The sequence below is a fragment of the Canariomyces notabilis genome (assembly GCF_033297395.1).
Source record: "Canariomyces notabilis strain CBS 508.74 unplaced genomic scaffold N656scaffold_18, whole genome shotgun sequence".
NCBI classification, from domain to species: domain Eukaryota; kingdom Fungi; phylum Ascomycota; class Sordariomycetes; order Sordariales; family Chaetomiaceae; genus Canariomyces; species Canariomyces notabilis.
Window position 1 is genome coordinate 452,206 of NW_027041840.1, and position 27,164 is coordinate 479,369.

Consider the following 27,164-nt stretch of genomic DNA (forward strand, 5'->3'; position numbering starts at 1 on the left):
ACCAATCGAGCTGAGGTTCTGAGTGGGCGGGGCCCGTGCGGGGGCAGAGGCAAGGAGCGCATTGCCCCGGGTAGCGCCTGTCATGTTTGTTGATTTCTTTCTCCTCCTCCCTCCTAAGGAAAATGCGGAATTGAGCACGTCCAGCGGGCAGACAGCGCACCAAGTTGCTCGCTTTTTGCCCATGCGCCACGACGGCTGGCAAGATTCATCGTATATCTTTTCTAGCAGCGGCTCTAGATATTATTTTCTCTCGCAGCCCGGTCGGTCTTTTCATTGTCGCAATTGTTGGTCGACGTCGTGTGTTTTGAAGCCACTATTTATCCATGATAGTGGGAGTGGCGATGGACTCGACCCACGGTAAGGACAGCTCTCTTATCTCCGCTACACTCATATTTGAAACGCTGGCCACTCCTCAAATACATTTGAATGCTCATTGTTTGGCAGATCCCCTTGCCTTGGCCAAGGCGAGGAAGCGGCCTCGGTCGCGAGGCTCGACGGCATCTATCCACAGCGCCACCACACAGCCCAACATTGATCACCCCTTCACGGAATCCGGCGAAGTGTATACCTCACAATGGTTGCCCAATGATCCTAGCCAGCAACGAGAACTTCCCAATGGCTCGTCGCAAATGACCCCAGAAGACCTCCTGCTTGCCTCCCAGCTGCAGGCAACCCGCGACTTCACGATGGATGCCTCAGTAAATACGTCGATGCAGAGTGTCGCGTTCCATCACCACAGCCATAGCATGAGTCGACAGTCCCTGTCTGCCGACTCCTTCGCAGGGAATAACAGCTTCGCCGACGACAGCCAGCTGGTGGATCGGGATGGGAATGGCGACGGCGACTCGTTTCATGGAATGTCGGCACCGGCCAAGTCTGGCTCGCGATCCAACGCCAATAACGAAATGGAAATGCGACAGTTGTTCCATTCCAACAAGCACCGCACTCTTCAAGATGTTGCCGAGGAACTCCACGGCAACGAGCGGGGACCCAATTCCGAACGGACACGCCAGGTTTTCGCCATGCTTTGGTAGGTTCCAGTTCCAATCTTTTTGACGCTATGTTTCTAACGGCGAAGTAGGATAAACCAAGTCTGTTCTGCAGGCAAAGGTTCGGTTCCTAGAGGAAGAGTGTATGCGAACTATGCGTCTCGTTGCGCCACAGAGAGGATTACTGTCCTGAATCCTGCTAGTTTCGGGAAGTTAGTTCGGGTTCTCTTTCCCGGGTTGAAGACGCGGCGGCTAGGGATTCGTGGAGAGTCGAAATATCACTACGTTAATTTCCAGCTCAAGGAAGAGCAGCCAGACGTCCGCGACACTTCTGCCCAACCCGCTGTGCCTTTAGGAGAGAACCCTTCGCAGAACTTCAGGTAAGTCTTATGACAGGATGGGCCAAGGCATACACGAATTGACTTTCCACAAGTGCACTCCCAAATAAGTCGACATCGGCAAGGCCTGAGAGCGCCACCTTTCCAACGCCAGCACTTGGTTTGCCGCTTGGACCAAAGCCGGCGCGATCTCACGAATACCGCCACAGCCTCTATAACCATCCCCAAATCGCGAATATCGATCAATTACAGAACAACGTGGCCAAGACGGTCCAGCAGCTTCGGTTCTCAACCGACACCGGGGAGATGTTCAAGCAGTCAGACCCTCTCATTCTACCAAGAATCGAGCCATACCTACCCAATGGCACCGATCCGGACGCGGCAAAGTCCCTTGTTGCGCTCTATCGATCATACTGTACTTCTCTCGTCGAGTGTATCCGATACTGCAAAGAGAAAACTTTTTTTCACCTTTTCACTTCATTCCAAGGCACTCTCACGATGCCTGTGCAGAAGTTATTCGCGAACCCCGCCATCGCGCCTTGGATTGAGGAGTGTGACTTCATACTCTACCAACGAATGATGCGCATCGTATCGGGGCTGACCCTCCAGGTCGTACCCAAGCCTGTCCTCGACACGCTTCGCAATATATCGGAGCGTCTCGTACCTCACATCCGGGATTCCTTCCAGGGGCAGCCTTTACATGTTATAAAGGCGAAGGAAGCACCAGCTACCATCTTTGCTGGCCTGCTCGACAGGGCGCTGCGGGTGAACCTAACGGCACACGCCGCCGCGAACATGCTGTCGAACCCTGCAAACCGCGACCTAATGTACATGGAGTGGATTACCATGGTCAACGTGCGAAAGATTGCCGAGAGCATACCCTCACCCGGCATGGACGATGTTGTCAATCTCTTGCTCAACGAGATGCGGGACCTCCTCGACCCCGTGAACGTGCCTTGGGAGATGGAATGCCTTACAGTGCATGGCGAAATCGCAATGCGCAATGGACGGCAACCGCAAGAAGGGCCCAATGAAGACGCAGATTCGTCAAACATCCTGGACCGTTGGGTTAACTTCCTACGGTCTCTCCCTGGTCGGTTCCCTTACGCGTCGGATACGGACCTCGTCTGGTGCGTTCAGAGGCTGAGCACTGCACTGATGAGGGACCTTACCATTGTGCAAGGGAAGAGCTTCGGGTCGTGGTGGGTGACGAAATGCTGGGTCGACGAGATGATCCAGTTTATGGCAGAACAAGGAGGCTTCATGCAGCAGAAGTCGACTCGAGATGCCCTCATGGTTTCAAAACGGCAAGCGGCAAATCGAGAGCTGAGCACTCAAGGATCTCGGTATAGCAGTGCCAGTGACGACTTCAACATCTCTCGCATGTCGGAGTCGCAGCCCGACCGAGCCCCCTTCCCTTCAGCGCCTTCGGGCAACAATCAACAGGCGAGCCACGACGACAGTGGCATCGGGATTAGGACACCTGATGAAGACTTGCCTGGAGAAAAATACAGCCTCACACCGGCCAATTCGCAAGACGTGTTTGGCAGCACCGAGCTGCAGGATCATCTGGGAGAGATATAGAATACCTCCCCCTTGGCCCGCTTGAGATTTGGTTATTATTATTCTTAACTGTTTTAGTAGGGTTGGAGTTCGGCGTCGTATACCAGCAAGGATTTACTTGGACCCTACGGAATGTCACGACGAGATGACGGGACGATAGGACGACACAGTTAACGGGTGCCATGTTCTGTTGATGGCTGTGACGCTTTGAATGTTGGGCAGGAGGGTTTTGGTCATGTCAGATTCCGATATACGGTTGACTGGGCAAGAAGGGAGGCTGCTTTGTGTTCGGTGTCTCGACCAGGTAACCATTTGCCTATAAACGGGACTCGGAAGGGGAGGGGTTGTATCTATATTTCACCGGCGATGGCTTTCCAGAGACGCTGTTATTGTCGATATCATGTCATAGAGTGAATCCTCATGGCTATTGACCAAGGATGATGAGAGGGATCTTTCAATCCGGTGTTGGTTGACACTTGACACGTGAATGCCGGTCGGCAGCCAATTCAGACCCACCTGAGGACTGCCTCGGACAGAGACTCACAGACAACTCTTATCTCATCAATCCCCCGTTTAACGCTAGGTGCCATCTCTGTGTTGGCTATCCTCTCTAGATGGTTCAAACTAGGTAACCAAACCTGTCACATAGACCCCACCTGAAAAGCGGCGGTTTTGCAGTGGGAAACCCATTCAAGAAATCTGGAGACTCAAATCATTGGACAATTCGACAGAACGGCTAAGAGCATGTGAAAGCAGCCACAGCGGCGCATCAGCCTTACACCGCTCAGCCCGATCTTGACCGTTTAACATCGCAACTCACCCACCATAGTTGTCCTCGACGCTCTTCATATTTGGTTGCTGTTCGTCTCGATTACTCACATTACCTCAGAAATGGTCATCGAAAAGGAAGGCACCTTTGACATTGGAGGCCACAGTGTCTACACCAAGTCATGGCTTGTATGTCACCCACTGACCTATTTCACTTGTCGACAATAACCTTGCTTGGCATTAGTTCTAACCGCTTTATATAGCCCGATGGACCCATCAAGGCCAAGCTGATCTTCATTCACGGTTTCAGCGACCACATGGGACGATACTATGGATTCTTCCCGTCACTCGCGGCGCGCGGCATCGCGGTCCACGGCCTTGACCAGCGGGGCTGGGGCCGTTCGGTGCGCAAACCCAGCGACAGGGGACTCACGGGCCCCACGTCGCAGGTTCTGGCCGACATGGCCGCCTTCATCACCCCGCACCTGCCCAAGGCCCCGACGGACCCGCCCGTCTTTGTCATGGGCCACTCGATGGGCGGCGGGCAGGTGCTGACGCTGGCGTGTTCGCCGGCGTATCAGGACAGCCTGGTGCGCCATGTCCGCGGCTGGCTACTGGAAAGCCCCTTCATCGGCTTCTCGCCCGAGGAGCAGCCCAGCGCGATCAAGGTCATGGTTGGCAGGCTGGCGGGCAAGCTGTTGCCCCAGTTTCAGCTTAAGCATGTTGTTCTGCCGGAGCATTTGAGTCGTGATCCGGAGGTGGTTAAGAGCATTGCTGAGGATGAGCTGATGCACAATACGGGCACGCTGGAGGGGCTCGCGGGATTGCTTGACCGCACGGCGGCGCTGGCGAAGGGGGAGGTCCGGCCGCAGCCTGGAGGGGCGCTCCGGGCGCTGTGGGTCGGGCACGGCACGCACGATAAGACTACCTGGTTTGACGCGAGCAAGAAGTACTTTGACGAGTGCACTGGTGAGGTGCCGGATCGGCAGTTCAGGGCCTATGAAGGGTGGTATCATCAGCTGCATGCTGATGGGCCACAGAGCGAGGAATTTTATAGAGATGTAGGGGATTGGATTCTCGCTCGATGCGAGGCTGACAAACCGGAAGCGAAGCTATGATGAGGAGGCTCTTGGATAAGGCTGAATGATTATAAGGAATGTCTCTTTTTTTTGGGTTTTTGATAGCGATTGAGGAATGGTTTGTTTTCTATAGGACTCAGAATCTGGATCTGGACTGACAGCATCGGCCTTGAGGTTATGGTAACGGTAAGATGTCGCGTATGTCGGGGTACTATACATGTGAAGCCGGCCGCTGACCTCGAGATCATGGTACGGCAGTTACCTATGTAGTGTTCAAAGTAGAATCACACAAATTGATGAGCCAGGCAATGATTCCCGGAACCACCGAAAGACCCGGCACCATGCCGCGCTAAAACCAAGCTTGTGAAGCTCATTATCAACTCTCAAAGCTTGGGTAGTGCTCCTGTAGCACACTGTTTGCTTCCTTGAATCCTGTCGCAGCTGGAATCACGATTTTGGCAATGTAATACGGGGAGGATGGTGCCTGGCTTCAATGGCTTGAGCCGTGGTCGATACTCCGTAACAGGCGATGGAACACTGACCAACTCGATGGCAGAGACCCTAACCTGTAAATGCCCGGACATAGCGTTAGCAACTGATTGCAAACAGCGATGACTTGGTGATGACATATAGTTTCTACCGATGTCTGGACCAAAGAACGACTTGTTTCCAATGCAACTTCCATTTTGTATTGCCGACTCAGATGTCGATAATCTGCGAAATACAGTACAATTGCCCCTTATTTATCCGACACCGACTACAGAGCCGGGACCCCCTGCCGAACCCCCGCCGTTCCGGCAGGGTAGCATGGAAACGGCATTTCCCCTTTGGAGCTTCCTGGGACCTCCCAACTGTTTGAGAACTCAACATGGAGTTGTACGCACAGGCTTGCCCAAGAAGTCAAAACCCAAGCTAAGAGAGACGACACAACTGCGCCACGGGGTACAATTACGTCGTGTTTTGGAAAAGTGATATCCGTAGTGCGTTGCCTTCTCTTCCTTCCACTGCATAATGCATCCATTGAATCCTGTATCGTGGGGTTGAAAGCACCCTCACTTCAATCCCGTCGGAGCTCCCTGGTTGACAGTGAAACTAGCCCCTCAATTGATTTCGCCCTTCAAGTTGGAACGAGGATTCAATACTCATTGCGATCCACAACTTCCAAAAAGCTCACAATGGAGCCCGATCTCTCAAGCAGCATATCTCTGCACCCGCATCCCTTCAAGACGCAGTCCGATTCGGCAAGCATTCCACGTCTGGGGACAAGATCGCAATCTCCCGCTGCTCCTGCGTCCAGAGGGGGCGCAAACAGCACAGCAGTCGAAGCTAACGATGGTGGCGACGATGCCGCTGTCGCCCGGCATCCTACAGTCGCCGCCGACGACGTCGAGGTTGAGAGTCAGCGAGCTGGCCGCTTCCCGCTCGTAGCTGCGGGAAACGACCCATACGGTCTATTTCAGCGGTACAAAACTGCATCGCAGCTGGCTGAGATCAAGGCAAATACTCCCCGCAAGCGGGATGCTGCCCATGTGCCCACGCCTACAGGCAATGCAAGCAAGTCCAGGCCCGCCGGCAAACTGGAAAAGTACATCAAGCCATTCGGGAGTTCGGCAACCACAGCCAGACGGCTCGAGGGCTTCTATCAGGCCCAGAACGAGACCATCGAGCGGCTGCTCAAGAGCGTCGAGGAACACCGCGCCGAGGCGCGCCAGGAGCAAGGCGAGGACCAGCTCAAGTTCCAGATTGCCGTATGGGGGTCGCTGGTCGCCAACGTAGTCCTGGCCGCTCTCCAGCTCTACGCAGCCATTTCGTCCGGCTCGCTCTCACTCTTCACCACCATGGCCGACGCCATCTTCGACCCGCTCAGCAACGTTACCTTGATCTTGACCAACCGGGCCGTGCGGCGCGTCGACCCGGCGCGGTTCCCCTCTGGCAAAGCCCGCCTCGAGACGGTGGGCAACATCACTTTCTGCTTCCTCATGACGGCCGTCTCGCTCATCATCATCGCCTTCTCCGCCCGCGATCTAGCCGAGCACGACGGGGACCTCAAGCCCTTCAACCTGCCGTCCATCGTTTCGGTGGGCGCCGCATTCGCGACCAAGCTCTCCCTCTTCCTGTACACGTGGTCCATCAAGGACAGGTACAGCCAGGTGCGCATCCTCTGGCAGGACCACCGCAACGACCTGCTCGTCAACGGCTTCGGCATCCTCACCTCGGTGGGCGGGAGCAAGCTGCTGTGGTGGCTCGACCCGGCGGGCGCCATTTTTCTGTCCGTCGTCATCTCGTCGCTGTGGCTGCGTACCGCCTTTACCGAGTTCCTCCTGCTCGTCGGCGTCGTCGCCTCAGTCGAGATCCAGCAGCTCATCACCTACGTGTGCCTGACCCACTCGCCCGCCATCCGGCAGATCGATACTGTGCGCGCTTACCACTCGGGCCCGCGGCTCATTGCTGAGGTGGATATCGTCATGGACCCGGACGCCTCGCTCCAGGAGACGCACGATATCGCCGAGGAGCTGCAGATCAAGCTCGAGAGGCTGCCTGATGTCGAACGGGCCTACGTCCATGTCGACTACGAGACGACGCATAAGCCGGAGCATGCCTATAAGAAGGATCTGTGAGGCGCGTTTGAATACGTTTCGTGCGGGCCTATGGGAGCGGAATGGGAGAGAGAATATCGGGCGGATGATTGCATGGTTCGGAGGGTTGCTCTGCTGGTTAGGGTAGCACCTTTGACGATGTGTGTCTCCCTGCTGATAAGGAATTGGGTAGCAGGGCATGCGAAGTTGGCTTGTATGATATCCTCGGGCAGTATGCCATGTTTGCGATCTGATTGTGGGATGATAAAAACACGGGCACCGATGGCTTGTTGCAAACGAGGCACGACCATTAGCCTTATATTCTCAACATGGGAATATCTTCATGATATTGGCAGTGCCTGCTTATTAGGTACTTAGGGTAGCGTTGCTTGCAGTGGTAGTCGTCACGACAGAAGGCGTCCAGGCGCTAGTTGCGCACTGGGAGGAGGTCGGGAGAGGTAGGTGCCTTATTATAACCGGGCATGGACGTTTGCAGTCACATCACACGCCTTTGATTATTCCCATGAGTTTGCTCTCAAGGGCACCTTGATGGATTCTCCGTACTAGCCAGTAGTAGGTGTCGACGCCAGACCACTCCATTACCATCCGAAGCTGAAAACCGAGCATTTTTGGGAGGTCCATACCCTGGTAAGTCCTGCAGCACCAAGCATGATCATACCACATAGGCAATGCTTGCCTGTCTATTTGCTAGACGATGACTCTGATGGATAACCGGATTGGTTGGCGCGAGCACAATGTCATGAGGTTATCAAAGGCGTCGTACAGCATTGAATACTCGAGTCTGTGGCGTCGTTACTTTAAGTTGTATTGCAGTACACTACATACCTCCTTCATAAGCCGACGCAGAGCCGTCGCAGACCAGTCTCTAAACAGGCTCGGAATGACAGATTTCAGGGTCCTCTGTGAATCGGATGGAAGTCGACAGACGCTGGGGTTGCCGTCTCTGCGGGGCATGCGGGGCAGAATTGGGTGATGGAAACACTGAAAATTGGATGGTGATGCAATGGGTTCGCGTGCAATTCCCCCGCCGGCAGGCGATCCACACCAGTGTCCCCACCGGTCTGGGGTTAGCTCTGCGAAACCTCAACCTGTAATTTACGCATGAACTTGTACAATACAAGGAGCATGGTGCCCTCCCGTCGGCTCCTTCTGCTTTCTTGCTGTTGTGCGACTCGACCTAGACCAAAAGTATTGCTATGAAAGTCGTAACTTATCATGCCTTTACGTTCCGGACGCAAGAGATCAGGAATATTGTGTACTGTACGTATAGTACATACAATAAATTCATAGCCATAGACACGCCCTGTCATTTATTACAACGGTTTGACTGAAAACGCCCAGCTGCAAGCTGCAAGCCATGTCTCGCAAGGTGAAAACTGGGCAAATCAATGGCTTGGCAACGTGATAATGTTACTGAGGTGTTTATCTGAGAATGGAACTCAGGCAGCTTGCCGCCAACTGAGTACGAGCTCAGCAAAGTTACCTATTGAACAAGTTCATGATCGTAGATGGCAAATTCTTCAAGCTGTGTACTTGTACGACCAAATTCTGCTGCACGTCGAATCTACTGTACCCCATACCCGCCTCGAACTGATTGGCCTGCTGCAGCCGAAGGTGTGTGTGCTGCAAAGAGGAACAAGAGGCAAGGATACTGAATGCTGCTTGCTGCTGCAGGATAACGATGCGGCCCTAGCTTCCATCCCTGCCGATGACCCTTGTTATTCCAACTTTGCCGCATGCTCGTAGCAGTCAGTTTCCGCGATGGTATCATGCGTAAACATCGGACTGAGCCCAGTCAAAAGTCACAGAGCTCGGGTCTGTACTTTAGCCATGCCTCTTCACGGGATTGACATGGCCTGATGTAACGGGCAAGACGAGCTTTCCCAACTTGTGCAGGTACTGTACATACACACCCAGCAGAAGCTGCCAGCAGCAAGCAGCGCAGTTGATTGCTCCTTCATCGGATCCCATACCCAGTTTTTTCGCGTCGTCAAGGTCCAGTGCCACGCTTCTTTTCTCCATCTGGCCATTGCCATTTGTGTTGTCTTTCGGCTTTCCTGCTCTTTGCATCTACCCATCCTCCATATTGACTGTGCTGGCGAGGTGCCTTTGCGCACAATGGCTGCGCAAGGGGGGGAGGACGTGTATGCCAGCGTAAGTAGTGCGCCCCAGGGCGCCAGGTGTTGTCTGTCGCGTCTCCAGTCATGGGCACGAGGATACGGTGGACAGAAACCCCGTGCGCCGCCTTGGATGAGCTAGGAACGCTAACCCGGGCCTCGAACAGCTTCTTCTGACGGATACCTATCTGCCTGGTAAGTTCGGAGCACTAGCAGAAACATACCTTATGCCGGATTCGATTTGCTGATTAAGCTCTACTAGGTGCCCTCGTACTTGCGCACTCACTCCGTGATGCCGGTACCACCAAGAAGCTGGCTATCCTAGTCACTCTAGACTCGGTGTCAGCCGATGTCATAACGCAACTCAAGGCAAGCCCTCCTGGTCTTTCACGGCCGCCTCATATTCGCACCGGTCACTGACCGTTGTCCTAGGCCGTGTACGATTATGTCATCCCCGTTAGCCGCATCCGCAACGGGCGGCCAGCCAACCTGGACCTCATGAACCGTCCGGACCTCCATTCGGCCTTCACGAAGATCAATCTCTGGAAGCAGACGCAGTTCCGCAAGATTGTTTACATAGACGCCGATGTTGTGGCGTACAGAGCTCCCGACGAGCTGTTCGACCTTCCCCATGCCTTCTCGGCAGCGCCCGACATTGGCTGGCCCGACTTGTTCAACACGGGAGTCATGGTCTTGACCCCGAACATCGGCGACTACCATGCACTGATGGCCTTGGCTGAAAGAGGCATCTCCTTTGACGGCGCCGATCAAGGTCTCCTGAATATATACTTCCAGAACAGCTTTAACCGCCTCAGCTTCACTTACAATGTGACGCCTTCCGCCCACTACCAATATGTGCCTGCCTACAAACACTTCCAATCGAGCATAAACATGGTCCATTTTATCGGCGCCAATAAGCCATGGTTGGAAGGCAGAGACAAATCCACCGGAAGCTCGCCGTACGATGAAATGATGGGTAGATGGTGGGCCGTTTACGATCGGCACTACCGCAGAGAGGTGAGTTTTCAAACAGTCGTTCCGGCAGAGTTGTCATCATTGACTAATGGCGTACGCAGAGGCCCGAATCTCAACCGGAGCCAAGATCCCCTGCGATTGTGCAGTATTTTGTCAAGGGTGAATACCAGCCGACGATCCGCTATGTCGTCCCTGTTGGCGAGCCACCTCATGATCAATCCAACAACTTCTACGGTCAGCAATACCAACCACCACAAACCCAGTCATATGGCGACGTGCAATACCACCACCAACAGCAGCCTTATGCCAGCCAGCTTCATCCCCCTTCTGAGCAGCATTCGCATGATTATCATCACCACCAGCATCATCATGAACCTCACCATCACCAACCCCACCCCCACCATGTTCAATCTCATGCTGAAAGTTCCGCTCAATCGCTTCAACCCCTGGGTTCTGCTCCGAGCGTTTCCAATGTCCGCGCCGTGCACTCTGAAGGGGCACATGCTGAGGCTCGCGAAGATCAGGCATCGGATCGCCACCAGTGGAACCCGCTCCCTCCCACTGAGCCGGCGCGTGAACCGGAGCGCAAACCGGAACCTCAGCCTGAGAACACACCAAGTTGGGATGCTCAACGGTTAGTCGCCTCCAACCCCGTACTTTCAAGCACAACGGGAAGCTAACACAAATTCCAGCCACCCGCCTCCACCGGACTCCAAGCCCGAAGCCATGGACTTCCCGCAGACGCACTACGAAATGTCGTCTGACTTGGCTCCGTTTGTGCCACCCGCACGTTATCCAAGCCCTCCCAAGAACATGTGGTATGAGGTGCCAAAAGAGCCTCCAGCACGACCCACGGAGAAGCCTAAACCGATCTTTCCTTGGGAGAGCCATAAGCCACAGCCTGTCCGAGTATTCCAGACACACCAAGAGCGCCAGGAGGCTTCTTGGACCGAGGCGCCGTCCGCGACCTCTGGTGAGCATAAGCCATCGAATGACTCGCAACCAGTGGCTGAGCCAGCTATGGTAGGGTCGAGTACAGCGGAGGCGCATGGCGAGCAGCAGGCATTTCTAGGCCCAACTAGTCGCATTGCTCCCTCCGTTCCCTTCGATATATGGTCTTCGTTCCCACGGATCAATGCTTGGGATGAGGTGCCAGAAATCAACCGTTACGTTGGCGTTATACAGAAACGTCAGCGCAGGGGAACGCGAGGCGCAGGGTCGAAGCCTGAGGACCCCTTAACCGGGGAGCCGGAATTCGGCTGGGGAAGGAGAGGCTCGAAAGTCACAGACTTCCCCAGCGAGGACGATCGTCCCAGTTTACCCGTCACTCCAGCGCCAATTCGCAGACCAAGGCTCGGGGCCAGTGGTGGGTCCCGAGCCGGCGGAAGCGGCCAAGGTGACGAGCAGCTGCCTATGGCGGAGGGGGTGCCGTCGCAAGCTGACTGGGTATGTGTGCATGGAAACTGGTGGGGTCCTGCAGACTGCCTCTGTGACCTGACTAACGTCCTTCGCTACCACAAGGATCCCGTGGCTCAGCTGCAAAAGCTGGCCAGGCAGCAGTCAGAGCTGTTGCAGCAGAAGTTGGGCGGCGAGGGCTTACTGAGCGAAGGGAGCATCGGTAAAGGGGGAAGGGTGATACCCTCCCGGGCTCTTCCCTTTGGATCCGAGGATGCTAGGTCCCCGACCTATGTAGCTTACTCTCCTCCTGTTGTCAGCCCAAAGCCGGTCAAGCCTGATACTGGGAAGAGCCCGGTGAGCAAAATCCTAGCCGCAGCCCCTGAGATCACTGTCGATCGGCAGGCGGCGTCGAAGGCGCCATCATCATCGGCAACGATGCAAAGTACCACAAGCCCAATCCCGGCCCCGAGCTATCAAGGTCCGGGCGCGTCTTTTGAGAAAGGCGAAGATGTTCCGACCCACGAGACACCAGCTCTGCCGACGGAACACGACCGGGAAGTCCTTGACACCTAAGGACGAGAGAGCGTCTGTCAGTCTTGGGCTTTTACTCATTAGGAAACAGATGATGGCCTTGATGGAACGACATTGTACAGTATACGGAGTGTTGGCAGACATGGAATGGGGTTACGAAGGCCAACGGCCAGGTGGATGGGCAGAGTGGAGTCAAGGGGCAGCCGGACGCCAATTCCGAGGAGGTAGTGAATAAGAGGTGCTGATTTCCAAGATCCTCGGAAGTTTCCTAGTATTGCTTGGGTTATATGTTGTCTCTTTGGTCCTTTTTTTTTTTTTTCTCATTCTCATTGTCATGCTGTCGATTTGACTCGCTTTCATATATCACTGCATCAAGCATCAAGTGCATTGGCGACTCATGTAATGGTTGGGGTGGGGGGAAAAGGCATAATAGCTGGGCAGGATGAAGTACAATGGCAAGAATAATGGGAACGTAGCCTATTCACCCTATTGTTTGGGGAGTGGTAATGGCATTGTCATCGACGGTTGGATTGTGCCAGTGGAGGTTGAATATTTGCCTAGTTCGGCACTAAATCAACATCATCTTTGGCTAACCGTTAGTCAAGACTGATGTGCTTGTCGACCAACCTTTTGATTCTCAAAAAAAAATTTTTTTTTTGGTCAACCGGCCTAGAAACAAGTCAAACAACATCTCACAACCTTGCAATTCATCAGAAAGAATCACGTCACCAGGATCTCTGCCAGGACTCAACTTCTTTTCTCAGTGCTATCAAGCCAAATACTAGGTAGGTAAGCGACTTACACGACGCGAGGGACCACTTACAGGCGATGAAGGGCCCGTGCACGAACTGTGGCTACGGCCGCTCAGCAACCACTGAGCTGCAGCAAGTTGATATAGCGAAGCGTTGCTTAACTTACTTACATGGTTCTGTATTAGGAAATTCGTCCTTCGAGCGAGGAGTGCGTTTGGTCGTCCGCCTCTCCACGCGCTTGCCATTCGCTTGGGGAAGGATTTCTGGTCCGAGAACGTGCCGTGAGCACGAAACTAATTTAGGTGCGAGCAATCGCTCTTTGATGTCGTCGCGTGGCGCGTCGTAGCGACTTTCACAATCGCCCTGCCAGCGATCTTCTGCGTCAATGACCAAGCAGGCCCCTGCCAAATCGACCAAATCCAGACGCCGTAAACCGGCAAAGACAAAGCCCGCTCGCCCCGTCATTGCCGACCCAGACGAGGAATTGTATGAAATCCGAGGTATACTAGAGGAGAAGTACGACGGCTCCAGGTTATTGTACAAGGTCGATTGGGCCGACAATCCTACCACTGGCGAGCGTTACGATCCTTCGTGGGTATGTTTATTTATTGTCCCCATTCCTAACGTTTACTCGCAGCCACTAATCGTGTCGTTGTTGCGTCGCTACTAGGAACCCGCAGAGAACGTGACCGAGGCTGCGGTCGCCGAGTGGGAAGAAGAGAAGCGCCAACGGCAGGTCGCTGAACGAGAGAGCCAGCAGACCAGTGCCGGCACCAGCAGCCAGTCTGTGCTGCTCCCAGATTGGCGAGCGAAGCGCAGGATAGCCGGGGAAGAGGACGAAAGGCCAGCGAAACGGACCAGGGAATCGGTAGATTCGGGATACACATCTACCGACGGCGACAAGGGATTCACATCCACCCCCGGCGACGCCGAAGCATCTGCTCCCGGTGACGACGAACCATCTACCCCCGGTGACGACGAAGCATCTGCTCCCGGTGACGACGAACCATCTACCCCCAGTGACAACGAAGCATCTACCCCCGGCGACGACGAAGCAACCTGGGCCTTCGTATCGTCCATCCCGGAAGTCAGAGGGGAAGTTGTCCTTGAGCTGCCCGTTCCTCCCGGGTTTAACCCCTCTGATTACGAGGTGGTTAGTCTCTCGCAATCTTCATCGGGCTCCTCTCAAGGCGCTCCTTGGTTAGCGTCCCTCCCACAAGCCAAGAGCGCGGACCACAACGGAGGTGGAGTCAGTCAGAGGACCGTTCCCGATTCTCAAGACAGTTTCGATCCCCTGCGCACCGAATCGTCGCTCAAATCCGAAGTCAATCGTGTGGAGACGGTTTCGTCGGAGCAGAGCTCTCAAGCCCACAGCAATCGAGTACCTCAAGAGGTCGGCACAAAATCCAACTCTCTAGAAACTGGCGGTCAGGCGAGTCGCTCCGATTTAGACATACCGTCTAGGCAACCTGAGAACTTACATCAACATTCCGAGCACGCGTCCAACCTGCTTGAGCTATCCGAGGTCCGCCACAACACTGGCAGTGATTTACTCCGTCCTCTTGGACATTCCCAAGACGGAGAAACCCGCTCAGCAGCCGACAGTCCCTGGTCTGGAGGATTTTTAACTCAGCCAGAATACGATATCCCCCTAGATTCCAGAGAGTCCTGGCCGTCAGGAGTAAACGGATTGCCAAGACTCAGCCCGGACCCAGAGCAAGGCGAGCATCAGAACCATCCTCCTGCCTCGCAAGCCCTCAGTACCTCGAATTCATGTTCGCACTTCCAGGCGGCTCAGGAGGTCCCACTGTCTGGTAGCCAACCGTGGCAGATCCACACTCAAAGCCTAGAGACCACTGGATCGGAGTTGATTATTCCTGAAACAGTTGAGAAAGGCCGCAAGAAGCCTCCGACTTCTTTCGAACCCGGCCGGAGCGTGGGCCAGGTGCCTAAGCGAAAGGGCCGAGAGCTCGATTTTGATCGGGTCGGTAGCGTCAGCCTGTCGGGAGTCGACTTCCGTCCCTTCACTCCTTCAGCAAATAGAAACAAACACTCCAAAATGGACGAACGTCCCGTGGAACAGACCCCGCCCTCGGCGGTAGACCTGCTGCGCCAGCTACAAGCAGATATATTCGGCAGACCCCGCGAGTCAACAGGATCACAAGCCACGAGTGCAGCGCCAGCCATGACTTCATCATCGTTGGCGCTGTCCGCAGAGGCCACCATGGCACGCCCATCAGTAGTGGCAAGTGGAGATTTGTTCGCCGAAGCAGCATCCGCACCGCCGCCGGAAACCGTGGCACCGTCAGAGCTAACTACTTCTGCTGACCATATCGCTGTGGTTGAGGACATGCTCCCGACTGGCCATCATCAGATTATGGATGCAGGAGTCGAAGATCCCATTTCGATGAGCATGAACGATGGCCTTGATCATTTCCATGCCGAAATCGGCCGTGAAGACCCTGAAGACGAGAGCAATCACAGACATTTTCTCGTCACGCTCCCAATGGCAGCAAATACTCGGCCAATTTATCTCGATACCATCACAGAGAACAAGTCGACCATGATCGAGTTCAGCGAAGTGTTTGCAAATTCCGTCACCAGTCTCCCGGACGCCGAATTGGTGGCCAAAATGGACAGCATCTTTGAGCAGCTACTCGCCCTCTGTGATCTGCCGGCGTACAACGACACCCTACCTGAACTGGACACAGCCGAGATGATGAAACATGCCACCGGGTCGAACAGCAAATTCTCTTTCGTCTACGAGTTTCTAAACGGCCTGGTGGATGTCAATGCGCGGGTTTTGATTCTTTCTCAATCGGGCCGCGTGTTTGAATACTTGGAGGCGATTGCCTCTACGGCGCGCTTCTCCTACGCCCTTCTCGGACAGGAGGATACGGTGCGACAAGCCGAAGAAGGCATGTCTGTGATCCTGGCAGTGGCTGGTCAGGACTTGTCTAAGATTCAGGGAGGCGTCGATGTTGTCCTGCTTTTCGATCATGCGGCGCGGTCAGTTGAACTGCCGGTCACATTGGCCTTCAATTCGATAGAGCCCACCGTTCTCTCTCTAGTCGTCACCTATTCACTCGAGCATATCGACCAACAGCTTCTGCAACAAGAGCCAGACTTGGATGAGTTGGAGAGAAAGAATGCGCTCAATCTTGCCACAGCTGCCGCGAAAGACCATCTCAGGAACCCGGAGCCCGGCTATCCTGAACCACACGTAGCTGCCGAGATGTTTGCGCATTTCGTGAGGAATCCAGAGGGTGGCTTGGCCTGGGAACCTCACACTCTCCCTGCCGATGTATTCGATTTTTGGCTGAGCTCGCAAGGCCGCAGCCAACAAGACCAGAGCGAACTCCATCCGAGCGGTATCCCTAACCTGTCTGGCAGTCGGAAGCGCCATCTTGTAAGCTGTTCCTTGCACGTAACGGAACTGCAGTTACTAATCCAGAGACAGGACTACGTTGACGAGGGAGCGCCGAAGCGGACGCGACTTTTGGATCTCCAACAACCCATTCGGCATGTCACCCCAGCGCGGATGAGCGATCGTCTGAAGCGGACGCTCGCAAGCCATCCGGCTAATAGCCGAGCTTCCACGCCGGTCGAAGTGCCTGTCGAGCAGCTAGAGCGAATGGCAGACAAGGTAAGAAAGCTGTCAACGAAGCTTTGGTCCTGATACTCACAGCGCTCAGATCGCGGAATTGGAAGACTGTCTCGCAAAGCAGAACGTTGTCGAAGCAAAGACACGCGAGCATATGGAAAGCCTCGAGTCTCAGCTACGATCGTACGAGCGAACCGTTCGGTCGATGCAGCCAAAATTCCACGATGCTCTCCGTGATAGAGCAGAGTTCGAAAAGGAGCGCAATGCGGCTGTTGAGAAGGCGAAAGCCGCCACTGAACGGCTCGAGGCCCGCAACACCGAGGTGAAGAACCTAAAGGAGAAGATCGAGCTCCTCGAATCCAAACTCGCAGAGGCCAACACAGCCATGGCCAACTCGGCTATTCCCGATATTGCGAAATTCGCTCAAGTCGAGAAAGCTCGAGACGATGCTCTGGCGACTGTGCAAAAACTCGAGAAGAAAGTCCGCAACGCTGAGAATAACCTCGAGTACACCCGCAAGGCGTACCAGGACGCGTCCAATTCGCACAGCGAGGTCAGTCAGGAGAACCGCGAGCTGAAGGCCAAAATCGAAGACCTCGAGAAGCGCGCGAGCGACAACATTGTCAGGATTCAACAGATACACGCCAACAACGAGGCGGCCGCCTTCAACGCACAAATCGATGACCTCCGAGCAACGCTCGAGAACCGCGAGAGAGAGCTGGAACGCGTAAAGGATGAGCTGCGCAACCTTAAGAACAATCGCCGCGAAACCAGGCAGAACAGCGTCCCGCGCAGTCCGCGACTGGGTGTCATGAGCCCCCGCCCGGGTCGTGCCGCCGGTGCAGGTAGTAGGGGCACCAGCCCCGCGCCGGCCATGAGCTCCGACGGCTTGAGCGGCACACCCGTGCCTGGCATGACGCTCTTCGCGCCTGCCGGAAATGGTGGTCGCTGGGGGCACCTCCGCGACTAGGAGGACGGGGGTGGCGGCAGTCCTGGTTGTGGTGCGGCAGGGAGAAGGCTTCTCCAACCGGATGAGCAGACCATGCTGTCCCACCCCCAGATTAAGGAGCAGCTGTCGAACCGCGACAATATCATAAGGCCTCAGTCTTCGTTCGCTCACGATCCTTATATCGCCTGCTTGATGGATATCCACAATAACGGCGGGTTTGTCAACAACATCCTATTTGAAAGCCGCAGTGATGGGTGGGCCCCCGAGCTCAAGGGGCTTCTGTCTCTTGGTTCCATCCGTCCGAACGAGCTCAAGAGGAAGCGCGACAGCCGCGTTGCGGACATGCACAGCGGAGGGATAAAGTGTCCAAAACATGGTTACAGATCCGCCGAAGAAAGGACACTCAGAGCTCAGCGGATGATGCAGCGGTTTGACCAGGATGGGCAACAGGGTGATTGATGACAGGGAGAGTCTGCTACCCAAAACAGTGCGCAGAGTCGCAAGGGAAGTTTGACTCTGGAAAGCTCACCACTAGTAGTCTGGTAGATCGCTCACTGCATGCCATCAATGGCTGGGTTTTACTCACGGGTTTTACGGCGTTGGATTGGGGTTGGGGAATCGGAACATGGAAACGGACATTTTTGCGCCGATACTACAGCAGAAAGCTTGTAGATGGATAGGCCATGAATCAAGCATCAGGTTGTCAATCCCGGATGCAATGACTGTGCTTGTGCTGATGCTCGTTGACTTTGGAATGCCGAGGCAACTCAAGGTGCTGTCAACATGCAACTACTAAGCTCGAGGATCTCGGATGAGACAGCAGCAATTGAGAACCCGCATAATGCATCAAAGGCAGGTTAGGGTAGGTAGTCTTACAACTCAACTTCTTACATCCATTCAAGACCCCTTTTCTACCCTAACTAACCCCTCTCAAGGTCTCTAAGCAAATTCAACCCCCCCTTCTTAGTTGCACTTGAAGCCCTTGATATCGAATCCGTATGTAGGAAATCTCTAGTAGAAGAACATGTACACAGATTGATTTTGTGCCGCTGCCCTGTACAACCCCTTCCCCAATTAAGCGGGAGACAGAAGAGGAGCCCAGGGGTAAAGAAAGGTCTCTCTCTGTCTCTCTCTTTTTTTATGTAAGGTGTACGGGCTTCTTTGGCGAGCCCAAAGACTGTTATGGTATTCTTTACTTGGTCTCCTCCGGGTACATGTCCTCCTTGAGCGGGATGCCGAGCTCCTCACGCAGCGGCTTCAACTCCTCCAGGTACTGCTGGTACTGGCCGTTATTCTCGACCTTGGCTTTGATGCCTGTTGGTTGCGGAGTTGAGAATTATCAGTCAGCAGGAAGCAGGCGGAAAGATTTTACCGCGCTGTGCGCGCGTATACCTCAGAAGGGAAGGGTAAGTAGTGGTTCGTACCCTCGAAGATCCGGACAGCAGTGGGGAAGTCGTTGACCCTCCGCGCGGCTCTTAGAGCGGCCGACAGAACACTGGGGGATGGGACAAGGTCGTAGGCGAAGGCGTTGTTCAGGTTGCGCTGTGAGGGTTAGGGAAGCTCTGCGTCAGCGGAGACGGGACGATATCGAAAGGGGGGGGAAGCAATCGGGGGTGCGGTGATCGCGAGAGCATACCTGAAGCTCGAAGACGTCTTGAACATTATCGAACTCCTTCTCGTACCTATCCCAAGCTTTGCGATCAGCAATTGGACAGATCGGCATGAAGTGGACGTCGTGGGACGGTGGCATATTCTCGGGGGTTGGCGGGACACAGAAGAAGAAGGGTCACGTCATGGGAAGCAAGCTAGCAGCGGAGCTAGAGAAAGCTCTGTTTCGGCAATCGCCAGGAACAGCGAGCGGTTCATCCAAGACTCACCGGGCGGAAAACTCCTCAAAGGTCTCTTCCTGGTGCTCGGAGCGCATGCGGCTGGATGTGCTGAAGGTATTGCTCAGGCTTGGGGCGGCGAGGGCAGCGCGAGCAGTCATGGGCTGCGGCCGGGCTGCGGCAAGACTGGCGCGAAATACAGCGCTGGAGGGGCCGCGAGCTGCGACGCGGAGCAGGGAGGCCGACATTTTTTTTTTATAACTGACGGGTGAGGAAGGAGAACCCCGAGCCGAGAGGAGTTGCGAGGTGGGCAATTGGCAGCGGAGCTAGGAGCTCGAGAGAGTTGGGTTGGCCCGGGAGGGAGCTTGCTTCAATTGATTTGGCCAGTTAGAGTTGAGGTCAGGGCAGTTTGAGCGTTGGTGTTGATCCGGAAAGTGACGGTTATTGGCATAGAATCGAATGATCAATCGACTATGCGGGAGCTTCTCTTACGCTTAGTAGCCTAGCGTCGCTGCATATTACGTTATGCCCAACCATTTTCTTGGCTCTGTGGCTGCGGGCCAACCTGACGTGGCTGGAACTTTGTGTTGCAGATGTGGCTTTGCAAATGCCCACATCAACGGCGCAAGCCTTAGAGTTGACGAGTCGACGACAGCGTTGTCCGGACTAGCTACATATAACCCAGAACTGTGATTCCTTGATGGGTTCCTGCTGTCATCGGGCAGCTCAGCAATTCTCTTAACAGGAATTGCCTTTGATGACGGAGCGCAGCGGCTAACACCACCGCTAAACAACCGATATTTGTACTTGTACGGATACCGGCGTACAAATTAGAAGCTATCCACAGAATCATTTTCTGTTAACGCTTTGGCGCAACTAAAATCCTTGCCGACTTCACGGGGTCCGCGGCCCCCCGTGTCCGGACCCGAGAAAGCTGCGAACAATTGCGGTAACCTCCGAGTTCTCGTTAGCCGGTCGTGCCGAGCCGAGTTTTTCGGCTCCGCAGCTGCATTGGCCAATGGACAGCTTTCGTTGCACGCGACGCGGCTTGTTGGCTAGGCACTTTTGATTGTTCTTTGCTTCCGTGACATTATCTGAAACTCGATTGACGGAGATATCTCAAGAGAACTCAATGTCTTTGTCTGCTAGTTTTGATGATGCCGAATCTTTAGGACTCTGCTGAACCATCTTAGAGAATGATGAAGTACAGAATTGAATTGGAGGAGAGTACCGAGTACACACTACCTATGACTCTGGGACCGCGGTCGGGGGTGCGCGAGTCGTTGCTGTTTGATGAATCTCGGCCATCATACCAGTCGTCGCTTCTAGCCCTACGCACTGATCGCGATCTTTCCCATCTGCTCTGGGATTCCCCGTTCTCATCTCCGGTGAAGAAAGAGCAACGAGATCCGAGGTCCAGGATTGCTGGTTGTGGGTCGAGATCTGGCATGCTGGCAGGCGGAACCTGATTGGCTGGTAAAACCTCACATGCAGGAACTTGGAAATGAGGCCAAGGGCATTGCTGAGAGGCTCGAGGTTCCTTCCCCTTTTGCGCCGACCTGAAAATATTTGGGACTCCCCGTAGGTCAACCTTTCTGGAACCCCATCATTACTTCCCACCGGCGATTTCTCCCCAACATCACGTCTCAAGTTCCGGCTGTTGGGTGTCTTCGCCTCGGCTTTCTTCTTTTTCACTTCGTTTTTAATCATTCCTTCTCCAGTCAGGGCCAGTTCGTTCTTTTTGGCTGCTGACCGGTTGCTGGACTCTTCAATCCGGCGTTTAAACGTGTCGCGTGTAGAGTCTTTTTGCATCATTAGGTACTACGACCCAAAATAGCCCCCTATCCGCTGTCGCCGGACGCGTAGCACTAATCATTTGAGTCTACAGGACTGATTGCCCCTCGATTTGACAATGGCGGCGACTCTCCTTGACAAGCTGCCGGTCCCAACCGTCGACCGGCCGTTCGGCATCGAACTTTGGCCCATTTTCAACAAGGCCTTCGAGTATGTTGTCGGCTATCCGGCCGACGACTTCAGGTTCCGGCCCGGTGTAACCCCCATGTCAACTCTAAAGGAAACGAGCATTTTCATCGTCATATACTACGCAGTAATCTTTGGCGGTAGAGAACTTATGCGCAACCGGGAGCCCTTCAAGTTGCGCAGTCTGTTCTTAATCCACAACTTCTACCTTACCGCCATCAGCGCAATTCTGCTCGCACTCTTCATCGAGCAGGTCTTCCCCACCGTCGTCCGCCATGGCATCTTCTATGCCATCTGCGACTCCGATGGTGGTTGGACCCAGCCCATGGTCGTCCTCTACTACGTGCGTTTCCTTTGATCCCTGCCTCGAGTCGCATGCGCTAATACAAGTCGGTCTAGTTGAACTACCTGACCAAGTACCTCGAGTTGCTGGATACATGCTTCCTCTTCCTCAAGAAGAAGCCCCTGACGTTTCTACACTGCTATCACCACGGCGCTACTGCTCTGCTCTGCTACACGCAGCTCATCGGCTCGACAGCGGTATCATGGGTCGTCATCACACTAAACCTGACTGTCCATGTCGTCATGTACTGGTACTACTTCCAGAGCGCCCGTGGCATCCGCATCTGGTGGAAGGAGTGGATCACACGTCTCCAAATCATCCAATTCATCATCGATCTGGGTACGTTGTCAGGAATCGTACATTTATTCTAGTTTGCAACACTAATGCATTCGCAGGCTTCGTCTACTTTGCCTCTTACACCTACTTCACGTCGACCTACTGGCCGTGGATGCCCAACGTTGGAACATGTGCGGGCGAGGAGTTTGCAGCGTTCTCGGGGATCGCCATCCTTAGCTCGTACCTTGTTCTCTTCATCTCGTTCTACCTGGCCACGTACAAGAAGGACGGCAAGCGGCCTAGTGGGCGCAAGGCGGTGCGGAGAATGAGCCAGGCCCCGTTGCCTGATCCGAACCAACTTCTCCACGGCAAGGTCGTGGACGGCAACGCGAACGGCACCAACGGCGACGCCAAGGCATCCGGCGTCAAGACGAACGGTATTGCCACTCGCTCCCGGAGAGCCTAACTCAGCGCGCAGCGAAACCGACCCCAAGGTGATCCCCCCGGACGGTTCACTTGAAAGTCACGGGCATGTTCTATTTAAGTAAAAACTTTACAGCGTTAGATCCATTCTAATAAGTGTCAACGTTTTCCACCGTCATACCCTGCTCTTCTGCAGGTTTTGTCGCTGCTATCACCGTTCTCGCTGGAGTCGTTCACGGAGAGTGGTTTCTTTCGTCAGGTCGGTAATGAGGGTCGATAATGAGGCCGCCAGGCTACCCTGGCGTGGGCGATGCGAAAGACGAAATGTTCTCGAAGCCGCGGGGTTTGGTTTAAAACAAAGGAAAGGAGTTGTTGTTTTCGGACATGGTTGGCCAAGCAGGTTAGGCCCGGCGAAACTGTACATTTATGTTGTACGTACTCTGGTCGGATAATAGGGGGCTTTGGGTCGCGGCCGTTGCGACGCCGAAACGGGTCAGGAATTGGCCTCGATTCCGGCCGGACCTAGGTGTAGCCAGATCAGCGCAGAATAAATAATTCCAAAACCAAAAGTGCAAACAGATAGGCCCAGGTATCGTGCTCCGCTACATCCAACCTCGTAACGGGGCCGGGTCCGGTTGATTTATAGTGCTCATCCATCTAGTCTAATGTGTTTTCAGGGCTTTGCCGCTTGTTGCGCGAATACCAAATTTGACCAACTCGAATGACAGGACGTTCTCCGTTGAACCGCCTCAGAGAAAGCCATTATCTGGGAGCCTGCGCATCGCATGAACTTGGGTTAGACAGTCGCACTCTGGACAGATGCTTAGGCATCCCGACCGCTTGGGAATGCCATACCACCGTCAAGCGGCAATAACTAGATATACACAACGTTACGTGGTCGTTGACGACCCGTACACTACATCCAGACCTCGCAGAGGGGTTCTAGCTAGGATGGAAGAGAAACGGTGAGGCTACCGTTACCTACCGAGCGTATGGGTGTTGACGTCAGCCTTGGACCAACTCGACGACACAGCCTCAGCCTGCCTGGTGAAGAAAGTTCTGAAACCGTGATTGCCCCTTGTCCCGTCCGCGGCTTCTGGTCTTCCCGATCCTCGCTCCCCATGCGCAGATGCGCAATCTCTGTTTCAGTCCGTCTCGTTCAGGTCACGTCTCTTTCGGACTTTGGAGGATTCAGATATTACACAGTAGCCCGAGGCAAACTATAGGGGGGGTTGTCTGGCAAGTCAATATCGAAAACGCCACGCTGAATTTGAGCAAGGACGCGCCACTGCGGCGGAACGTTGGCAGCGAGTTGATCTCTGCGCGACTGTGGCGCCGTGTCATGCAAGCTTCTCACTGCATATGTAGGTAGCTGAGTCGGCGTCGGGGTAATGGTTAGCGTATGTGGTAGCTTTTTGGTGTTGCATCTTGTCATCTTGTGGAAGCCGGGGGATGGTAAGTAAGCCTCGTGGCTCTAGACATTCGGGGACGGGATGTTGTTTATCGCTCCCTTACTAGCGGTCCCGACGTTGCATTTGTTTGTCGTCGAAGCTGATCAAGAGTCACAGTAATAGAGCAGAGCTGATGATGACCCGGCACCGGGCAGAGTGTCTACTCTTTGATGTTCACTTCTGACGTTCAGGGTTCACTCGGGGTAACTTGATCCTCTGCAAGAGACGAGAACCAACCCGCCGTCATTACAAGACAAGAAACTCCTCACCAAGTATTCTGCTACCGGTTAACCATGCTCCTGCGCTATCCTGATCAATGCCCTGAGTTGAACAATATGGTAGGTGTCCAAAGGTGATTGAAAGAAGCTTAATAACTTTAATGGTTAGGGGTCAGGGAAGGCGGGGTAGAAAGCTAGCGTAGCAGTTGCCCCTGACCATCGGAGTTGCAGCCATTCCCATTGGCCACACCTTCCTGATGGGGAAATCTACACCACTCGAGGGGCGAGGCGTACCTGCGTCTTGTGGACATACACCACTGCCTCAAAGTAAGAAAGCGCAGAAGCCTTGGAGCGGTTCCTGCATGCTGCAACTGAGACAAGCGAGCGCCATCTGTTCGGAATTTTACGGTTGTTCGTTCCCAATCAATCCTCTCACAGTTGAAGACCTAGACAAGTTGTATGGTGCTGGCAGAAGGGTTAAGCTACAGTAGCACGGAGTTGTATCACTCGACATACTAGCGTAAGAGAATTGCAACAGAACCTGAGTCTTGCAGTTGCACACAGACAGAGAATTGAACGAAAGAGGCCGGCCCGAGACCAAGCTTCTCGAGGTACGTAAATGTTTCAACATGCCTCCCCTGCCCACACGTGTGTATCAGGGACTGTGACCCGCAAAGCGGATCGATTTCCCACCTTGAGAGTTTATTAAATCGAAAAAGAGAGAAACAAAGCGGATACGAAGTTTTGTTTTACACAGTTAAGGTTACAACCCACTCTTGGTGTGGGTGTAAGACAATCAGGGGGTATGCACACCAAGAGCAAGCCTCCACGACTTACACAACACAAGCATTCTGCCTGTAGCGCACGTGGTATAACTTCCATGGCAAAAGTGTTGAGATAGCCAGGTTAATAAAACCGGCAGCTTGTCAGAGCGGGTTGCTCTCCTGTCTACGGAGATAGTCTGTCAATTCACTGCATAGCCATTAAGACAAGCGAAGCACGGACTCTCCTTTGAGTCTAAAGAACGCCAGCATGCACACACCCATGGTCTTTTTCGATATCTCTGTCTGTTACTGAGGAGATGGTCTCATTGGATTGGGGGGTATATCTGCCTGATGGTGGTTGCGATGTACGAAACAAGGGAAGATGACTGAGTCAGTCTGCGTGGTATCATATGTTGTAAATGTCAGAAAACCCAAAACGGTGATGCAGATCCCGTCAAAAGATCAACAAAAGCCCAAATGTCCGCTGATTGTGATACCCAACGGCGATACCCGTAGATCCAAGCCGCCCCGGTTCCCTGTCAAACGCCGTGTGATGCTAAGTCACAGAATGCCGCCAGTTGTGTGTTGCTCCCTCGCCTATCCTGGCTAAGCCCTCCCCGTGAACTTGATGCTCCTCCTTCTCGCCGATAGCCCGCCGAGGATACCCTTCTTTTGTGCCGCCTGGCTAGGCGACGTAGGTGAGAGGATGTCGCTTTGCGGAGGGCTCATCATGATGGCATTTTTCTTCACTGCCCGGAGAATGTCGTTGTAGGTGATTGGTGTCAGTGGCGTCATGGGTTGCTGCTCCGAGTTCTGGGGTTGAAGTAGGTGCTGCTCCTGCCCAGCCTCCTCGTTCGGCGTATGTTCGACTCCCACAGTGGCAACCGACTGTATCAGATCCTGGCTCGCTTTTGCCTTCTCCGAATCGAGAGCGAGGTTCAGCTTGGGGACAGGAGGGGCATCGGCATTCATCGTGGGCCTACTCCGCTTTCGCATCAAGCTGAAGGACCTAGCCACGCCCTTGAGCAACAGTGTTGGTGTACGTGGCGTCTTGGCCAGGTGTTCGCTTTCGAGACTGTCGAGTGCCTTGGGGACATCCAAGGTGCTGTTGGCATAAGGGTCGATGTTGAGGAATGGCGGCTTCTTCTTGACCAAGATCTCGGATAGGAGCATACTCTTCCTGTTCGGGGATCTGCTATTGTTCGACGGCGGCCGTGAGGACCTGTTGCTGGCAGGCGTCCCTGGTCGGTCCTCGGTTGTGGTCGATGCTGTTGTCGACGGTTTGGCTGACACGGCCGAGTCGATGCTTGACCGTGTCTCGGTCGTGCCTAGAGAAACACCAGATACTGGTCTTTTCCGGGACGCTGGGAGGTTCACAATCGACGGCCTTCCCGAGAATACAACCGACACCACCCTAGCGGTGTCTTCATGACCGGCCTGCCTTGTGGGCGAAGTGAGGTCCTCAACGCTCGAGTCATAGTCGAAGTCGGAGTAGTCGTCCGCGTCTGACGATGCTTCCTCTTCGGAAGAGAGGTACACATCGTGAGGAGTCGTAGCCTGGCCTAGCTCGGCCGGCTCTACCACACTACCCAGTTTGAGTCCGTGGTTGTCGAGGAACCTGGACGCCCTGAGAAGGCTCTTCGGCGGCAACTCTGGTACGTGGCTATCAATGTCGTCGAACTTCTCGAAGATGGGCTCATCGAAAGCTGGTGGCTGGGCGGATACGGCCAACTCGGATCTGCTCTGGGGTGCCTGTGTGCCTGGCATATCGATGGAGTGACCACCCTCCGCGACTGGAGAGGACCTGTCCGCAAGAGACATGGCTTCGAGTGAGAATGCTCAGCAGGGCAAGATATTGGCGGCGAAGTGTGAGTGAACTAGCCGGCGTCGAATGTCAGTTTCAGTGCCCTGGGCTGGCTGGTTCTGCTCCGTTGCTGGCGAATGGAACGAATGTCGAAGACGGGAAAGGGAAAATCTGGCATGGGGAAAGCAGATCATAAGAAGCTCCGGGGGCAGGGCACCAGGATATTTTAATGCAAGCTTGGGTGCGAGGGTGCCAAGGTGGGTTGCAACCCCCCTGGACTCCAGGAGAACGCCAAGCAAAGGCCATAACGAAAAACGTTATTAACGGTGATGAAAGGGGCCGCCGGTTCGTACTGCGACGGTCCGTTACGTCGCGAACCTGGCTTGACGGACCAAGACCTGCGCCCGCATGACAAGCCT

General features: G+C 54.4%; 10 protein-coding genes across 10 annotated transcripts; 7 read left to right on the forward strand and 3 right to left on the reverse strand.

Moving 5' to 3' along the window:
• Nucleotides 1-341: 341 nt before the first annotated feature.
• On the forward strand, nt 342-2,911 carry N656DRAFT_790970 (uncharacterized protein; the record flags this gene model as incomplete). The annotated part of the gene is made up of 4 exons (XM_064816931.1): nt 342-357; nt 445-1,030; nt 1,082-1,369; nt 1,423-2,911. 4 exons carry the CDS (start codon nt 342-344, stop codon nt 2,909-2,911), a joined length of 2,379 nt encoding a protein of 792 aa, XP_064668326.1.
• Nucleotides 2,912-3,361: 450 nt separating this feature from the next.
• Nucleotides 3,362-4,948, forward strand: N656DRAFT_201888 (alpha/beta-hydrolase). The gene is made up of 3 exons (XM_064808870.1): nt 3,362-3,518; nt 3,780-3,847; nt 3,922-4,948. Exons 2-3 carry the CDS (start codon nt 3,782-3,784, stop codon nt 4,774-4,776), a joined length of 921 nt encoding a protein of 306 aa, XP_064668327.1. The 5' UTR covers nt 3,362-3,518; nt 3,780-3,781; the 3' UTR covers nt 4,777-4,948.
• Nucleotides 4,949-5,430: 482 nt separating this feature from the next.
• N656DRAFT_781538 (uncharacterized protein) lies at nt 5,431-7,855 on the forward strand. Its single transcript, XM_064815602.1, has one exon. It carries the CDS (start codon nt 5,913-5,915, stop codon nt 7,353-7,355), a length of 1,443 nt encoding a protein of 480 aa, XP_064668328.1. The 5' UTR covers nt 5,431-5,912; the 3' UTR covers nt 7,356-7,855.
• A 1,216-nt stretch (nt 7,856-9,071) lies between these two features.
• N656DRAFT_757086 (glycosyltransferase family 8 protein) lies at nt 9,072-12,660 on the forward strand. The gene is made up of 7 exons (XM_064813137.1): nt 9,072-9,488; nt 9,619-9,646; nt 9,714-9,820; nt 9,884-10,468; nt 10,528-11,060; nt 11,119-11,399; nt 11,454-12,660. Exons 1-7 carry the CDS (start codon nt 9,453-9,455, stop codon nt 12,395-12,397), a joined length of 2,514 nt encoding a protein of 837 aa, XP_064668329.1. The 5' UTR covers nt 9,072-9,452; the 3' UTR covers nt 12,398-12,660.
• An 832-nt stretch (nt 12,661-13,492) lies between these two features.
• N656DRAFT_799881 (uncharacterized protein) lies at nt 13,493-17,681 on the forward strand (the record flags this gene model as incomplete). Its single annotated transcript, XM_064817933.1, has 4 exons — nt 13,493-13,702; nt 13,778-16,516; nt 16,568-16,753; nt 16,803-17,681. The coding sequence occupies 4 exons, from the start codon at nt 13,493-13,495 to the stop codon at nt 17,679-17,681; spliced, it is 4,014 nt and encodes a 1,337-aa protein (XP_064668330.1).
• A 72-nt stretch (nt 17,682-17,753) lies between these two features.
• On the forward strand, nt 17,754-18,119 carry N656DRAFT_799882 (uncharacterized protein; the record flags this gene model as incomplete). Its single annotated transcript, XM_064817934.1, has 1 exon — nt 17,754-18,119. One exon carries the CDS (start codon nt 17,754-17,756, stop codon nt 18,117-18,119), a length of 366 nt encoding a protein of 121 aa, XP_064668331.1.
• A 359-nt stretch (nt 18,120-18,478) lies between these two features.
• N656DRAFT_781540 (COX5A-domain-containing protein) lies at nt 18,479-19,853 on the reverse strand. The gene is made up of 4 exons (XM_064815603.1): nt 19,538-19,853; nt 19,297-19,342; nt 19,085-19,202; nt 18,479-18,974 (listed from the first exon to the last, which is right to left on the reverse strand). Exons 1-4 carry the CDS (start codon nt 19,732-19,734, stop codon nt 18,853-18,855), a joined length of 483 nt encoding a protein of 160 aa, XP_064668332.1. The 5' UTR covers nt 19,735-19,853; the 3' UTR covers nt 18,479-18,852.
• Nucleotides 19,854-20,490: 637 nt separating this feature from the next.
• N656DRAFT_202257 (uncharacterized protein) lies at nt 20,491-21,556 on the reverse strand. Its single transcript, XM_064808872.1, has 3 exons — nt 21,378-21,556; nt 20,718-21,307; nt 20,491-20,628 (listed from the first exon to the last, which is right to left on the reverse strand). Exon 2 carries the CDS (start codon nt 21,299-21,301, stop codon nt 20,732-20,734), a length of 570 nt encoding a protein of 189 aa, XP_064668333.1. The 5' UTR covers nt 21,302-21,307; nt 21,378-21,556; the 3' UTR covers nt 20,491-20,628; nt 20,718-20,731.
• On the forward strand, nt 21,143-22,685 carry N656DRAFT_202239 (fatty acid elongase). Its single transcript, XM_064808871.1, has 4 exons — nt 21,143-21,304; nt 21,375-21,809; nt 21,866-22,148; nt 22,205-22,685. Exons 2-4 carry the CDS (start codon nt 21,399-21,401, stop codon nt 22,549-22,551), a joined length of 1,041 nt encoding a protein of 346 aa, XP_064668334.1. The 5' UTR covers nt 21,143-21,304; nt 21,375-21,398; the 3' UTR covers nt 22,552-22,685.
• Nucleotides 22,686-25,547: 2,862 nt separating this feature from the next.
• Nucleotides 25,548-26,762, reverse strand: N656DRAFT_799885 (uncharacterized protein; the record flags this gene model as incomplete). The annotated part of the gene is made up of 1 exon (XM_064817935.1): nt 25,548-26,762. The coding sequence occupies one exon, from the start codon at nt 26,760-26,762 to the stop codon at nt 25,548-25,550; it is 1,215 nt and encodes a 404-aa protein (XP_064668335.1).
• Nucleotides 26,763-27,164: the final 402 nt, after the last annotated feature.

Bases quoted from the DNA above. Each gene is read 5' to 3' on its own strand.
- N656DRAFT_201888 (XM_064808870.1), top strand. From the start codon at position 3,782: ATGGTCATCGAAAAGGAAGGCACCTTTGACATTGGAGGCCACAGTGTC. The intron at 3,848-3,921 runs GTATGTCACCCA...CGCTTTATATAG, and splicing joins TCTACACCAAGTCATGGCTT to CCCGATGGACCCATCAAGGC.
- N656DRAFT_781538 (XM_064815602.1), top strand. From the start codon at position 5,913: ATGGAGCCCGATCTCTCAAGCAGCATATCTCTGCACCCGCATCCCTTC.
- N656DRAFT_757086 (XM_064813137.1), top strand. From the start codon at position 9,453: ATGGCTGCGCAAGGGGGGGAGGACGTGTATGCCAGC. The intron at 11,061-11,118 runs GTTAGTCGCCTC...CACAAATTCCAG, and splicing joins CCAAGTTGGGATGCTCAACG to CCACCCGCCTCCACCGGACT. The intron at 11,400-11,453 runs GTGAGCATAAGC...CAGCTATGGTAG, and splicing joins GGCGCCGTCCGCGACCTCTG to GGTCGAGTACAGCGGAGGCG.
- N656DRAFT_781540 (XM_064815603.1), bottom strand. From the start codon at position 19,734: ATGTCGGCCTCCCTGCTCCGCGTCGCAGCTCGCGGCCCCTCCAGCGCT. The intron at 19,343-19,537 runs GTGAGTCTTGGA...AGCTTGGGATAG, and splicing joins TTTGAGGAGTTTTCCGCCCG to GTACGAGAAGGAGTTCGATA. The intron at 19,203-19,296 runs GTATGCTCTCGC...TAACCCTCACAG, and splicing joins AAGACGTCTTCGAGCTTCAG to CGCAACCTGAACAACGCCTT.
- N656DRAFT_202257 (XM_064808872.1), bottom strand. From the start codon at position 21,301: ATGATGCAAAAAGACTCTACACGCGACACGTTTAAACGCCGGATTGAA.
- N656DRAFT_202239 (XM_064808871.1), top strand. From the start codon at position 21,399: ATGGCGGCGACTCTCCTTGACAAGCTGCCGGTCCCAACCGTCGACCGG. The intron at 21,810-21,865 runs GTGCGTTTCCTT...AAGTCGGTCTAG, and splicing joins CCATGGTCGTCCTCTACTAC to TTGAACTACCTGACCAAGTA. The intron at 22,149-22,204 runs GTACGTTGTCAG...ATGCATTCGCAG, and splicing joins CCAATTCATCATCGATCTGG to GCTTCGTCTACTTTGCCTCT.